Source organism: Lathyrus oleraceus, chromosome 4 (assembly GCF_024323335.1).
Source record: "Lathyrus oleraceus cultivar Zhongwan6 chromosome 4, CAAS_Psat_ZW6_1.0, whole genome shotgun sequence".
Lineage (NCBI taxonomy): Eukaryota > Viridiplantae > Streptophyta > Magnoliopsida > Fabales > Fabaceae > Lathyrus > Lathyrus oleraceus.
This window is the reverse complement of record NC_066582.1, coordinates 49,906,414-49,922,443: the sequence shown is the minus strand read 5'-3', so window position 1 is coordinate 49,922,443 and position 16,030 is coordinate 49,906,414. Positions and strand designations below refer to the sequence as shown.

The 16,030-nt window shown below is 34.6% G+C and overlaps 3 protein-coding genes across 7 annotated transcripts; 2 read left to right on the top strand and 1 right to left on the bottom strand.

The window, feature by feature from the left end:
- The first annotated feature begins 7,641 nt into the window (after positions 1–7,641).
- On the top strand, positions 7,642–9,011 carry LOC127073187 (TPD1 protein homolog 1). Of its 4 annotated transcripts, none has more exons than XM_051014320.1 (3): positions 7,653–7,899; positions 7,989–8,054; positions 8,130–9,008. In XM_051014320.1, exons 1-3 carry the CDS (start codon positions 7,818–7,820, stop codon positions 8,432–8,434), a joined length of 453 nt encoding a protein of 150 aa, XP_050870277.1. In that variant the 5' UTR covers positions 7,653–7,817; the 3' UTR covers positions 8,435–9,008. The 4 variants fall into 4 exon arrangements, with proteins under 4 accessions (XP_050870275.1, XP_050870273.1, XP_050870277.1 ...); XM_051014319.1 differs by having other exon boundaries at positions 7,655–7,899; positions 7,986–8,054; XM_051014318.1 differs by having other exon boundaries at positions 7,642–7,899; positions 7,989–9,011.
- Positions 9,012–9,781: 770 nt separating this feature from the next.
- LOC127073186 (dirigent protein 11-like) lies at positions 9,782–10,406 on the top strand. The gene has a single exon (XM_051014315.1). It carries the CDS (start codon positions 9,864–9,866, stop codon positions 10,404–10,406), a length of 543 nt encoding a protein of 180 aa, XP_050870272.1. The 5' UTR covers positions 9,782–9,863.
- On the bottom strand, positions 10,387–15,552 carry LOC127073185 (uncharacterized). 2 transcript variants are annotated; one of them, XM_051014314.1, is made up of 13 exons: positions 15,137–15,552; positions 14,164–14,575; positions 13,434–14,085; positions 13,153–13,193; positions 12,965–13,033; positions 12,766–12,866; positions 12,557–12,635; positions 12,252–12,350; positions 12,108–12,176; positions 11,932–11,981; positions 11,748–11,829; positions 11,466–11,560; positions 10,387–10,918 (listed from the first exon to the last, which is right to left on the bottom strand). In XM_051014314.1, the coding sequence occupies exons 1-13, from the start codon at positions 15,487–15,489 to the stop codon at positions 10,789–10,791; spliced, it is 2,232 nt and encodes a 743-aa protein (XP_050870271.1). In that variant the 5' UTR covers positions 15,490–15,552; the 3' UTR covers positions 10,387–10,788. The 2 variants fall into 2 exon arrangements, 1 of the variants encoding a protein (XP_050870271.1); XR_007785681.1 differs by having other exon boundaries at positions 10,814–10,918; positions 11,466–11,571.
- Between the last annotated feature and the right edge of the window lie 478 nt (positions 15,553–16,030).

Sequence of the window (16,030 nt, the reverse complement as noted above, 5' to 3'; positions counted from 1 at the left end):
ATGGAAGAGTTTAAGACTATTATTTTTATAGAGTTCGGAGTTTGGTTGTTGAGAGGCTTGTTGCATTTTATCCAATAACATATGTAGCTAAATGGGATGCTCTCAGAACCTCTATGGACACAGTTATGCAGAATCTGAAGTCTTTCTCATCTAGCTTTTTTTAGTCAGAAGCATGACCACTTGGAGGAAAAGTTAAATTATGTTGTTGTTAAACAAGAAAGATAGATGTTCAGTTGAAGACAATAATTGCAAGACAAGATGATACGGGTTCTGATCTCAAGGTTATTCTAGAGCTTCTGAAGCAAAAACAATTAGGCTTTAGGAATCAGCAAACCCTTTAATTTTGTATTTTCAATTATTTTGAACATGTTTTCTTAAATCTGACTCCCTTCTTCTTTTGTTGAATGATATTTTTTTCTATTTCCTTAATGTGTTTTTTATTAATTACAAAAGGGGGAGTAGATATAGAAGTATTTAAGCACCTGAAATCTAACGATTATTATTCTTGCTTAAATTCTGAAGAATTATTATTGTGATTTAAATGTTTAAATTTGATTAACCTGAATAGGACTTATGGGGAGCTTACAAACCTCACCATATGGACTGTTTAACTTAGGGGGATATTACAAACCTCATATCCTAAAGTAATCTTGTTAATTAAATTAACAAACATTGTTCTTAAATACTTATGTTTGTCATCATCAAAAAGGGTGAGATTGTTGGAACAAAATTGATTGTTCTCATATCCCTTAGGTTTTGATGATAACAAAGTATTTAAAGAACAATTGAGTATACTAATATTTGTTCAGGTGTGCAGGACCATAAACTAAAATTTCATGAATAATCAAAGTATTGATTCTGACTAATGAACATTTTAAGGGAAGCTTAAAGACTAGAATTTGATGGATCAGAAACTGGAGACCAGACTCTGAAGAAGTCAACTTCTTAAGAGGTGAACATTTGAAGGTCAGAGTCTGAAGAAGTCAGCCTCTAAGACCAGACTTTGAAGAAGTCTACTTATGATAATCAAAACCTAAGTCAGTCAAAGCGCAATGACCAAGGTGACTTTGATAGGTCACTATCAAACTAATCACATTATCTTTGAGATATCTATGTCATAGCATGCTAGATATACTATATGTAGTTGGAATTATTAATAGGCTCATGAGTCAGCCTAGAGGCTCACACTTTATTGCATCCAAGAATAGCATGATACATCAGTGGAACACTCAACTATGGAGTTTTATTTCTGGCCAATTCAAGCCAGCTTGGTAAGGATCTATTTGGCTTCTCAAATGCAGACTGGTGTGGAGATAAACAAGAAAGGAAAATCACATAATGTTACTTGTTCAAGTTCCACAATGCTTCAATATCATGGTATTTAAAAAAGAAACTAGTAGTTGCATTGTCTACCTATGAGTTTGAGTGAATAGCATGCTTATTAGCTGTCTGTCAAGCAATGTGGCTAGCTGTAAGACCCCAATTTTGACCCTAAGATCCCTCATGCAAATTCATCATATGCATTAGCAATGGGATCACACCTTGGCATTCTCCTTACCCCTCTTTCATTGGGTTTATTTTGGGAGAGACTACCAAACACCATGTGATTGTATCATACTTGTATATTATCATTTTACTAACCAAAATACCAAAAATATATCTTTGCATTTGCCTAACTCTTTTATAGGTAGGGCATGATCCCCATTGATCTAGCAAGCTCATATTTAGGGTTTAAAACCCTCATGGCTAAAAGCACAATTAAGGATTGATCCACAATGTCTCAAAGCATCATATATGAGTCCCAATGATCTCTACATGTCATATTGATCAAGTATTCTTCAAGAGTTTGGAGGTGATTTGCCTTGGAAACCCTAATTTGACTAGGTATCTTGAGTAACTTCTCCAACAAGCTATCTCACAAATTGATCAAATTTCTCAAGGGACACTTCAAAATCCATCATCTTATGCATATATGATCTACCATGAGTCTATAAACTCAAGATAATTTAAGGTTAGCAAGTTGGTTGATGGTGGTTGGCCAGATGAATTCATCTAATCAAAATTGGGTCTCCCTAAACCCTATATCCTACAATTTTCACCATATGGAAATGATTCCAAGAGAAACGTTACTCTAAATGACATTACAAACAACTTTCATGTTTAAGTCTAGAGATAATTTTGCTTGGAAAGTCATTTTCTATGTTGAAACATTATAGGTCATTTTGTCTAAACCCTAATTTGAAAGTCAACTTCCCAAGGCCATAACTTGCTCATTTTTTTTAGATGAAATATTTCCAAGTTGCAAAATCAAATTCAAGATGTCTACTTCAACTTTGATGTTTGGAGTGAGAGATAAATCAACTTTTATGAGCATGTGATATGAGGATACATTATAGGTCATTTTTTACCTATACCATTGAACAAGTGATTTTCCTCAACTTCAAAAATGCATAACTCTATCATTATAAATCCAAATGACATGAAATCGGTGACCATTTTGAAGGTATTTTAAAGAGATATAACTTTTATGAATACACTTTTCTCATTTGGAGCTCACATAAAAAGTTAAGTAAGGTGGAATATTGAGATATCTGACTTAACACTTAGGAAAATTTTCAATATGTTGAAATTTCCAAACTTCCACCTCAAAATTCACCATGATCCAAGTTACAATTGGAAAAGTATCCAACATCAAAGTTGTTCCCCTTGATCTAATCTTTCCAAAGAACCCTATTTCATGCATTTTGGATGAGGTTTGCTAGGGATGCGCATGGACTTAACAGGTATGCATCAAGTGGAAAAATCAAATGTCCAAAACTCCATTTCACTTTGCCTTGCCATTCAAGCATGATTTTAACTTCAGTACAGTTGTAATTGGATCATAATGGATTGCTTCATGGACATGAGCACGCCCATGCAAGCTTGTGCATCACCTTGCCATTTTTAGCAATTTTTCAAGTGTGCGATTATCAATCCCAAATGCTATAAATACAAGGCCTCTGAGCTCATTTCAAACACACCCAGCGCGCCAGCTTTGCCCCCCAATTGAAACCCTCACCATTCAAAGGAAAACCTGAGAATTTTCAACTTGAAAATTGAGTTTGAATCTCACTGTTTGGAGATTCAAAAACTCCAGGATCCAAAGCTTTGTACCATTGCCAAACCACTTCTGCAAGCTCCTCGAGTGTGATCAAATCAAGTTTGAAGCAAGCAAAATCCATTTCTGCACAGCATTGAAGGTAATTTTTAGAAATCTTCTTCTCTTTGATTCTCACTCAATTCTCTTGGATCTTTGGTTGTCTGAAGTCCTACCAATGTAGGCAAGAAGATTGAGTTTCTTTGAGGTCAAATCCAAGCAACTCAGTTGACACACCTCAAAATTCAACTCGTCATATCTTTCTATATATTTGGAGTTAGTTGAAATTGAGGTCAGATTCATGCTCTACGCCATTTTTTCTTTCAGATCATGTCCTTTTTTCATTTTCTTGATGGTGATGAGTGAACCAGTCCGGTGGACCTCGCCTGAGAAGGTGACCGGAGGTCCAGCGCCAGTGTTGTGCTGGACAGGTTCTGAGCCATTGATCTTGTTTAAATTGTTTTAATCTTGAACGTACATACTGATTACCACGCGTGTGATTAGTTGACTCAGGTGCATGGTAGATTGCGCGCGCTCAACCACTTGATCTGCCACCTCAATTAATGAGGGAGATCAAGTGGTCCACGTTTTTTTTATTTTCTGATTTTCATTTTATTTCATTTGATTTTCATTAATTCATATTAATTTTAATATTGATCCAAAAAATATGAGAGTTTCACCAAAAAAATTTAAATAAATTCCTCTTTCATATTTTGAATTAAAATTATTTTTTGGATCATTATTAATATTTTTCATGATTTAATTGAATTTGTGAATATTTTTAATTGTTTAAAAATACTTTTAAGTCTCCAAAAATTCTGAAAATTTTTCTCCAAGGTCTTTTGACCTTGTTTGACCTATGATAAATCTCATGGTCATTTCTTTGGTGTTTTGATGAGATTTTAGGAATTTGACAAACCATATTTAATTTAATGCATTATTTTTAGTATTTTTAAATTGAATAAATGCCAAATAATTGTGGTGAGCTATCTTGATGATTTGTATAAGTTTGACTTGTGTTGTTGAGCCTTGGTCAAGGTTGATTTGACTTTGTTAGGTTAAGATCACTGAATTTAGGGGATTGATGGAATGTACATTTCATCTCCCAAAATGAACGAATGATCTTAATTTGGTAAAAGTCCTCCTTTGACCAATTTGAGTTTTGATCTATTCCCCTCCCTCTTCATCTAATTCCCCTTCTTTATGCATCCATTTCATTTGGCCTATGATATCTCAAAGTCCTAAGGCTAGTTGATTGAAAAATCAAAATAAGTATGGATGAGATTAGGCCACCTCTTTTGCATATTCTTTTTGTGGGTGGTATGTTTCATGAGCATAGTCCATTATATTATGTTTCTAACATGCATTAACACCAAAATTCTATTGCCCGACCTCAAATAGTTGTGACTTTTACATAAGTCCAATTACGATTGCTTAACATAGCGCTAAATTTTTGATACAAAATGCATAGCATTCTAGTTAGTGAGATTGTAAATCTCCCCCCTTTCATGGTATTATATGGAAACTTGACCTTTTTTCCTTCCTTTGGAAGATGTCTTGGTTCAAGGATCCATGCTTGTGATAAGTGGGTTGAGTGTTCTCCAAAAAATGACTTAAAAAGCAAAAGCAAAAACAATACTAACTTCTAATTCATTAACCACTAACATTTAATTTCAAGCCATTTACTTTTAATGCACTTTAATTTTTTAAGCTCTATTCATTTGCCATTATTCATACCATTCTAATTGTTTATATTAATATTTTTTTCACTTTGTCCACTTGGACCATATTGTGTGATATATCTTGTTTGTGTATATTCTGTTTGTTTGTGTGGTCTTTGACCATTAATGTACATAATAAGAAACAAAAACCCTAAAAAACTATTGTGTGGACTGTTGGTTTGATCTTGGACAATTGGACCTAGAATCTAGGCAACATCCTAATGCAAAGGACTTGGCCAATGCCAACTTTCATGTAACCAAGTGCTTGCAATTTGAAACTTCATTTGATACATCATTGAAGATACATTTGAGTTCATCTACAACAAGATCATTGTGAAGCTGTTATTTTGAACATGTGACTTGTGGAATTCATCTGCTACATGGGCAAATTTGAAGAAGATCATGGAGTGGCTAAAGCTTGGATGTGGCTATCTTTATTTGATGTTTTGCTCTTCAAGTTAATATTGTATGCATTGTTTGTTGCTTGAATCTAATATCCAAGGGAATTTGGGGTTTCTATATGGCATTCTTGCCTATTGGATTGCAGCCCATTGGTCAGATCTTTTCAACTCTTAACTTTTAAATTTATGCTTAGGATTAGTCTCTTCATCTCCTCCCCATCTCTTTAATTTCAAAATTTCTCCCTCCTTTTAAAAACTTCTTTGTTTGAACTTGTTATTTTCTAAACTTAGACCCTTTGCAAATTACAAACTTTGGCCTTATGCCATTTCATTTTTCAAACTTTTTCTTAATCAAGCATGTAAATAAACTTAACTATACTTGACTTAAAATTTTCAAAAGCCAAAAAGAACTAACTCATTCAAACCATTTTCTAGGCCCTTGTGCCTTTCAAACTTAATTTTTGATTAAAAGCAATGCATCCACTTTAAAATTTGTATCACAAACTACGAGGTTTTGATCCTTCATTTTTATGTTGGTACGTAGGCACAAGTCCGAAGATCTTGTCAAACACAAAAATATAATTAATGAATTATTTTCCCATCCCCCCATTCTATTTGTTTGTAAACATCACTTTGTACAAAATACATATGCACACAAGAAAGGGCTCCCTAGGAGTACCTAGGACACTTTGGGTGCTAACATCTTCCCTCTGTGTAACCAACCCTCTTACCTGTAATCTCTGGCATTTTATTAGTTTTGATTTGAAAACTTCTTATTTTTGGGTTTTGTTCGTTCTTTTCCCCTTTCCCTTGGAAACAATAAAAGTGTGGTGGCGACTCTTGTTATTTGATGTCTTGTTTATCCATAGTTTGATGATCATGAATTTACCGCTACACTAGCCTCATATTTTAATGAGCTTGAAATAGAATAATAAAGCCTATAATCGTGTTCTTACAAAACAATTTTACAATTTAATTGACTATAAATTTTGTGATATATGATAGAAGTAAACACATTGAAGTGAGATTTTATTTTCTTAGAGAACAAGTCAACTAGGAAATGTTGAAGGTTGTCCATTCCTCAACTGAAATGCAATTGGTAGAGTTATTCATTAAAGTAGTTAAGATTGACTCTTTTGAAAGGCGTAAGAAGGAGATTGGTGTAGTACATATAGATAACTTGAACTAAGAGAGATTGTTGATTTTCTTATAATTCAAGTTATCATTCTTGTAACTCATGTTACATTAATAAGTTAGTTAGCTTAAATTGAAGTAATCGAGGTCATCGGTATAAACTGATTTTGGTTATGCTTAATTTGTAACCTCTAGTACTTGTATAAATACATTGCTTAATGATCTATCAAATACACATTCATTCAATTATTATCTTAGATTTAATTTATTTTTTATTAATAAAAATTACAAATTATAATTTTAAGTAGAATCAATTTTAATAACAAAATTAGTTTTACATTTAAAAAAACCAGACATTTCAAAATCAAATCTATTTCTCTAGAATTACTTTTTGCTCTTTCAAAAATGGAATCAAACACACACTAATAGTGCGTTTGATTTGTCTTTCAAAACACCAAACTCATGTGTAACATCATTTTGTTGTAATTTGGAAGAAACTGCAAAATTAAGTTTTTTCCAATTCGTGAAAACTTAACACAATTCTAAACAAACATGAAAAAGTCATTGTGTGATCAATCAGACGCTAATTCTACTTTAATGTAATTTGAACCGTCTGATTTTAGATTAACGATTTAGATTATTTACAGTGTGAAATTGCTATTGCAGGGAGTGATCGGGGTTCATCCTTCAAATATATTTTTCTTTCTCCTTTACTTCTTTATTATTTAAATCTAGATTACTAGGGGGAAAACTAAGTTTCCTTTTTAGAACAAATGAATTTATGAAATTTATTTAAAGGGTAAAATGTTTGAACACAATTTTGAACCAAACAGCTTCTTCTGTACTTTGTAATTTGCACTAGGATAGGAAATAGCTTTTGGCATTTTTCCATTGAGCATTCAATGGCTTATACCTTCCTTTTGCTATGGGAAGAACAAGTTACCCCATTTGTCTATGTTTCTTCCTATAATATTATTTCACCTTTAAAAATATGAATTATCACAAATATATTTTCATAAGAAATACCACAAAACATCTTCCGTTATATCAGTTCACTTGATAATTATATAAAGACATTCGATTGTAGAAATGAATATTCAAATCTGCGACATTCTATTTATTCATCTTTAAAAGGTGAAATTCTAATCTATGGACACAGAGAAGTAAAAAATCTATATAATTTTATACCGACCTTATAAATAATCAATGTATCTGATCGATATCGATATCGATGACCAGTCATATAAAATCTATTGACCATGCATGTTTGATGACATGTAACTGTTGATAAGCAACTAGTGACCTCACCCTTCTCATCCAGCCCAAGATACTTTCTCAAAATATCCAAAACAACTTCACCATCATTCACTTCCCTACAAATCCACACAAACAAATAAAAGATAGAAGTAGCATTACACAACAAAAATGACCATCACTAACTACACTCCTCTCTTCTTCCTCTGCTTCATAATCCCCCTTATACATAGCAATGTTGAAACACATTCAGGTACAAAAACATAACAACATTTTACTATTTTTCGAAACTTTTTCGTATAGTTCTTCTCTAAACCTATGTTCATCATTGTGTTATAGCAGGTCCTTCAGCACAGATTATGCATTCATTTCATGAAGACATAGATGGTTCTAAATTTTCATGGCATGGTAATAATAGTGCAATGTTTTGTATATTCTCAATTCTCAGTTTCCTAACATGTGTTATGTGTGTGGTTTTTATAGGTTCTTGCACAAACAAAGACATAAGCATTTCACAAAGTAGAGAGACTCTAAGTGGAATCCCTCAATATGTAGTGCAAATTATGAACACATGTGTTTCTTCTAAGTGTGCTCCATATAATATCCATCTTCACTGTGGTTGGTTTGCTTCTGCAAGAATAATCAACCCGAAATTGTTCAAGAGACTTTCTTTTGATGATTGTTTGGTGAATGGAGGAAAACCTTTAACCTCTAGCCAAATCATTAGATTCACTTATTCTAACTCCTTTTTGTATCCTCTTGCTTTCAAGTCTGCCAAATTTTGCTGACTCCAAAAGAAGATGTTGCACTTGCGTGGATCCGTAGCTCACAGTCTATGTAGCACCGACACTTTAAATTAAGGGTGTGTCTGATCTGATTAACCAAAGTCTGACGTGTCGTATCTGATATCTGTGTCATTGTGTCGATGCTTCATAGATAGATGACATGGTTGAAGCTTCAAATCAGGATGGAAAAATGTACATTTGTTTTTCTTTTTGTGTGTGTCAAAAGTGAAAAAAGAAAATTGGCCTTTTTGTGGACAGACATGGTTGCCATAACTCTATTTTTTACATCTCTCACATGTTCCTGTTACATTACCAATTTACCATCAACACATCACATCTGTAACTTCCATGTCTTCATGACTTCAAATCACACTCTTCTTCCACCTATGATGTGAACAATATTCTTTTTGCAGGTGAAAGTACAGTACTACAGTAACAACCTTTTATTGCATTCATAGGTTTAACATGTTCAGGGTTTCTAGAGTATGACGTTTATCAAACTCCCACATAGTAACTTGACACAACCTTTTAGGAAAAGTTGAAATGCATGTGCATATCAGTCTCAAAGAGTATTATTGTGTTTTAAACAATGTATTAAAATGTCAACATTTAACCATTCATAAGTGATGTAGGATTTTACCACTCACTTGAATCGAACAATTTCTTTCGAATAATTTCTCCCACAAATGTAAGTCGTCAACATCTTATAGGATCCAACATATGGTCTGGCTAGGTTCTCCCACCAGGCCAAACCAGACTCTATCAACAACACGATCAATGCTCCAGGACCATAAGACAAAGAGACGACGCAACTCCACTTAAAATCTTAAGGCATGAGTTATATATCTCTCTCTCTTATAAATTCAACACAAACGACTTATTTTCCTTGTTCAAGGCTCTCCTGAAACTGAAGTGCAAACTCAAATTTCTATTTACACATCACTCAATGAAGGACGTTCAACGTCATTCTCTGCCAAACATTTGTCACCTATCTCAACAAACTTCTTCAAACACTCTGACTAATTTTTCCTTTAAGATAAGGATCAATAATATCTTCAAGGTTTTCCTTCTTTTAGGCTCAACAAAACCCAATCTATTAAGCTAACTTGTTCCTTAAGTAAGCTAGGATCAGTGGCTAGCCTTGCACATAAAACCTCAAGAGAGTAAACTTCAGATTTGTTGTCTAAAAAAATACTCAGGATCTAAATAGAATTGTCATAATAGAAACACACTTCAATGTGTGAGAATTACCATAATAGAATTGTCACCAATTATATAAAGAAATTAAAGGAGTATAAAATAGCCCTGAGCCACTTTTGTCACTTTGTTATAGGAATCTCCATTAACAATCAAAAAAGTATCTTCACTACTAGTATTAAATTAATCAATTACATAAACAAATAGACATAGCTAGAGAGAGAAGGCCAAAAGCATGGCCAATCCACTGAACCTCACTTCCAACTCATTCTTCTTCATCTTCACCTTAACCATCCTCTATGTAGCTTACACCTTCCCTAGACTCCAACCAAACCAAACCAACCTCGTCTTCTACATCCACGACCACTTCACCGGCGAAGACTCCACAGCAGCCACTGTTGCTGGTAAAACCGGACCCACCTCAAGCATCCTACGCTTTGGCACCGTGGCAATAGTCGATGATCCAGTAACAGAAGGACCAACAATGGATTCAACACTCATAGGTAGAGCTCAAGGCGTGTACGTAAATTCACAGCTTGATGGCAAAGCATTGTACATGGTTTTTTCAGTTATATTCACAGCTGGTGAGTTCAGAGGAAGTAGCTTAGAGATTCAAGGATCTGATATATTTGCATTGAAGGAACGAGAATTCGGAATTGTTTCTGGCACTGGTTATTTTCGGTTTGTTAAAGGGTATGGAATTATGGAAACAGAGTTCATGGATTTAGTTAATCTCAGAGCCACTCTTAAACTCAATGTAACAGTCAAACATTATTAGAACTTAGAAAGTTTAAACATTATTATTATCCTTAACAACTCAGTGTCTGTCATTGACTATTAAGTCTACAACATCAAAGACACATCCTCACACACCAACAAATTGAAAATAAAAGAAACTTTAAATAATTATTTCTCACAAGAGACTTATAAATTCCCCTATGAATATGAGGATTAAGAAAACAACAAAAAATCACCATATCTTGTTTATCTACATTACATTGGCAGATGTTGATGAAGGCCTCAATCTCAGACCAGCTATTCAATAAAGCTTCATGAAAAGCTGTTTGTTCCAATTCATATACTCCAAGAATTTATATATATGCACAAAATTATGTAACAGCCTTGAGTGACAAAGTGAAAGAATAGCTCCATGGCGGTCTCTATGACTCTTTTCTTTGGATGCTTTCGCCACCAGCAGATCGGGCTGCCTGGAACTGAATGACATACCGTCTTTGCAACTCTCTAAGCCTTTCGAGCAGTTCGGGGAAAGTTGGTCGGCAAGTTGGATCACTGGTTGAAATGGACAAACATATAAATAGACATAAAATGTTTGGTGATTGCATCACCTTGGCTTCAATATTAATGGAATAAGAATACCAAAAGGAGGTTGATAGATATAGATGAATTTAATAATTTGCTTAAAAGAATATGAATGAAACTCAATAAGAGAAGTGCTAGCAACACGAACAATTTTTTCAATAATATTTCAACCAGTAACATAAAAGCATTGAAAGATCGTCAAAGAGTGTATCTGTAACACTTTTTTACTGAACAACACAAAGATCAAAGGCATTGGCAACCACTAACTTACTATTGCATTGCGGTGCAGAAATGAAATCTGTGCTTCATGAAGTATGCTAACTACTATTAAATTAAGAACACCAGGTATTTCAAATTGATGAAACAACAAATTATTTTTTTAGGTAAGTTGGCTACCTATTTAGGACGCAAATCCCAATTACGTCGATCTTTTGGGTGACATTATTCATGCTTTATTCAGAGCTATGAGGAAAACGATTACAAGTACAAAGTTTAACAATGAGATGAGAATGCACACCTGTGCCAACAGATCTCAATCAAAGAAGCCCACCCTGGATCAACTTCTTTTGGAATTTCTGGACGCTGATTCATGAACCCTACAGCTCCAATTACCTGCAAAATTCCTAGAGGAACAGTTGTTCATATATGTACCCAAAGTGATATACTGATATGTAGTTGAATAAAAAAGAAATTGAGAACACATTATTTTGGCTGTGGCTTTTCATTCAATAGGTTTCACCATCATTTTAGTTTGTAATCTCCTTGTTTTGTATGTAGTATGTAGACACGAAAGCAATACCTGCATTGAGTTGAGAGTATCCCAAGGAATCTTTTCGGTCGCAAGTTCCCATAATATCACCCCAAAGCTATATACATCAGACCTGATATCAACAAGAAGCGGCAAAAGAGACAATCAAAGGCTGACATTTACATTAAAACATGTGTGAGAAGAGAGAGTAACTAAGGATGTAGATTGAACGCACTTCTCATCTGACGGTTCATTACGAAGAACTTCCGGTGCCATCCATTGAGGCTAGAAGCAGAAAATGTAGAATCAGTAAGATAATTTGAGCCAACTCAGTAATGAAAAGGTAAAGGAGAACAATTTCAATTCAAACAGAAATTTTTTTATGATCCATGAAAAAAATAATGAACCTACCGTGCCCCTTCCTGTCTTGGTTGTGAGATATGTTTCATGCTTAAGACGTGAAAGACCAAAATCACCAACCTGTTTGGTTAACAAATAAATAAGATATTGTCCAACTTAATAGAAAGCAATGCTAGGAAATGACAACTAGCATACCTTCACAGTCCAATTCTTATCAACTAGAAGATTTGAAGACTTCAAATCTCTATGTATGATAGGCGGGTTATAATGATGAAGATAATTTACGCCTCGTGCCTGTAAAAAAGTAAACTGTAAGTATACAACATTGCTTCACATTCACACACTGTGAAAGAGGTTCTTTTTGAGATACCAATGGAATGTATGTTTCTAGCAAGGTACTATTCCACCAAAAGCATCGGCATCATAACAATGAGATCACTTTATTTAGAGTAAAAAGATAGATATCATCTAGTAGATGATTCATTTTTGCAAATACTCACAATATCCAAGGCCATATGTACTCGTCGTCTCCAGTCAAGTTTGGGTGTAGTTTTGTGTAACAAACGACACAAACTTCCACTGAAGTTATGAAATACAAATGAAAACAATAATAATCAGCCCAGCTCAGTACTTTGTGACACAGCACAACAAACTGTAATCAAAATGAGGATACAAAGGAGTCAACTCAATAGTAAGGTTCAGAACAAACCGTGGGAGAAACTCTGTCACAATGCAAAGACGTTGAGGTGAAGTTACTGCTCCCATAAAGAGAAGAATATTTGGGTGCCGAAGTCTTTTCATGACAGAAACCTTCACATAACACCGTATTGTCAAATTAATGTTAGACAGAGGAAATTTTTAGGGGGCTACGATGCACTCAAGAGGTTCAAATAGGAAAAAAAGCATACCTCTTGTCTGAATGACAGTATCACATCATCCGAATACTCTTGCTTTGAGAAAACCTTGACAGCAACATCCTGCAAAAACATGAATATAAGCTGACATCATAATTGCAGTCACCAAAATGTATTTTAGAATAACCTTTTATAATGCATGAATATAAAACCATAAATTACGGGAAGAGAAAAGAACATACCGATCCATACCACAGAGCATGGTATACAGTTCCACAACAACCTGCAATTAATCAACAAAAAGGTAAATGTGAAACAAGTAAAGCATAAAAGAAGCAAACAAAACTCATAAAAAGCTCTGATGAGTAAGTATTTGGGTTCGCAAGCTGGGAGTCCATAAATTATCACAGCTCGTAGAAGGAGCAAACAAAATTTGAAGCTGAACTCTGAAAACAGATAACGTGTCAAGATTTCAGTAGATTATTTTCACATGTTTGCGCCTTTAGTTAAGAGTGTGACTTACCCTGTCCAATTTGTTCTCGAATTGTTAAATCCTCCCACAAAATTTCATAATCCAAACAATCAGAGTCTACATCCATTTTGCTATTGGCAGCACCACTGCCGGCACTCCCGCTGCTGCTGGCACTACTTGTGCTGATAACATTATAGGAGGAAGAGCGGGGTATTGAAGCCGCGTTGTTAGTAAGGCGATTACTTTCACCGGCCTGACTTTCCTGCTTCAAGCCAGAAGAAAGATTCTTCTGACTAACTGACTCATTTTCTTGATCATTCTGCCTCCATGGCTCAGAAGCACGCACGTTCCTTGCCTCTGATTCTTCTCGATCATTTGTTCTCCATGGCCACGATAATGTTTTCTTTTGAACCCAGGCTTCAGCCTTAGAAGTTAAAACTTTGTGAACCGATTTTCCTTCACTCTCATCACCAGAGTCTCTCGAAGTTTTTCCTTCAAACTTTTCTTCAACACGGTAAAATATACCAACAGGAGACTGTGGCAAATCACCTCTAGGTGTGCTAGCTCCGCTTGAATTAGCATCTTCTCTGTGTTCTGAGAAACCATGTTCAGAATTACGACTTTCTTCATTCCCACCTTCATGATCTACATTATTTTCTCCCGTCCAGATTCTCGACTTAACTTTGTTACTCACCTTCGATGCCTGTTCAACAGTTCTAACATCACAAAACACACCACACCATATACTAAATTGTATAAACATGAAAGTTAAAGAACAAACCAAATTAGAAATCTTAAATGCTAGAGCAGTTTGAATTGGCTGCTGAGAGTCAAACCCAAGATGATTCGTAATGTTACTTTTAGGACGAGCAGAAACATAATCCGGTTCAGCATTCTTTACACCATAAAACGGAGCTCTCATTTCAAGAAACGGCCGTGAATCACTTGACACACAGATAATCCCAACTAAGCTTCCGTCATCATAAAAAGGAGTATTGGATGTTACTGCCAAAAACCTTTCTCCTTTCTTGTTCTTGACTAGGAATTGACCGCTCCATCTCTCTCCCTTCATGACACAGTTCACCGTATCATAAGCTAACCCCCAATCCCTAGGGTCCACTAACAAATCAATCCCATCCTGTCCCAAAACTTCCTCTGCTGCATAACCATATAGATTTTCAGCACTACGGTTCCTGCATAATCATCCCCAACATAACAATTCATTACACATTCAACAAACACCAAATCAAGAATACACATCAATTTTAAGTATAGGTCTTATCATGGTTCTAAATTGCAGTTGTGGTTACAAATACAGCGAATTTAGATATAGCAACAAAATACATTCAATTTCAACTCTAGCCGATGCAGTCGCAACTGCGGTTTTGTTGCAGATCCCTCTAAAACCTTTATATTGCAACTTCAATTGTAGTTGCAGACAAGGTTTTTAAAAATGGACCGCAACCGCAAAAACAGTTACGACAAAACAGTATTGGCAGGTGCCGATACCGATACCGATACCAATACCGTAATTCACCGTTTTTATGTCTAGAAAAAATTGTGGTTACTTCACGCCGCGTCGACCTCAATTAGAGCTGCTAACATCTTTACCGACCGAAATCGCGAAAGACAGCAATTCAAAACCATAAATCTTACCCATTATATCTCATAAATCACAAACTTCATTTACCATATAAAAAGAAAGCAAAAATAGCAACAACAACAACAAAAAAAGATGAATAGAGTTATATTACCAGTAAATAATACGAGAATTAAGATCCAAAATATGAAGAGAATGTCCCAAAGAGTGCAAAATACTGAGACAATGTTTCTCAGTAAAATTCACAAGCGCAGAAGCACGAGTTTCCTTTCGAAGAGGCGACGAATGCTTAAAAGAGCAAGAACCTTTGTTCCATGAACCCAATCTAGAACGTTGAGGAGACACAGAGTGAGACCTTTGACGATGTTGCTGATGATGTTGTTGTTGTTGTTGTCTTCCATCAGAAAGCTTGAGCTTCGACATTTCTTGCTTCATGAAAGCATGGCCTTCTTCTAGCTCCTGGATCTTCTTCTTCACTGCTTCATCTCTTTCTTCACTTCCCATCATTTTCTTTAATTACCGATTTGTCCTCTTCATGCTTTTATAACTATATAACTCTCTTCTTGTTTTGTTTCTATCTTCTTCAAGTCACTGTACATTTTTTTATTTTCTTTCATTAATTTTCCAATAAATTTAAAAAATAAATTATATTTTATAAATAGAATTGGAGAGGATAATCATTGTTAATTACAAAATAAAAGAAAATACCCACGCGCGAGATCGAATGTGTGATTAACGACCCACTTAGATATTGAGTTGTTAATATTTGACTAATTGGGTTGGAGCGTACAAGCCAAACACTGTCTAGGTGTTTGAATAATATAGTTTCTTTCTTTAGTTTAAAATCGCTTCATTATATTGGTTCATTTAAAAAATAAATAGTTTTTTTTTTTTTACTTCTAGAACACTTTACAGTGTCTTTTAGCTTGATTCTGACAATACTGGGCGTGGTTTTTTTTTTTTTTGGTTCTAGTATTATAAGTAGGACAATATGAATCATATGTATTTTTATATGTTAGTTCATGTTCATTGTACTGACATATTTTAG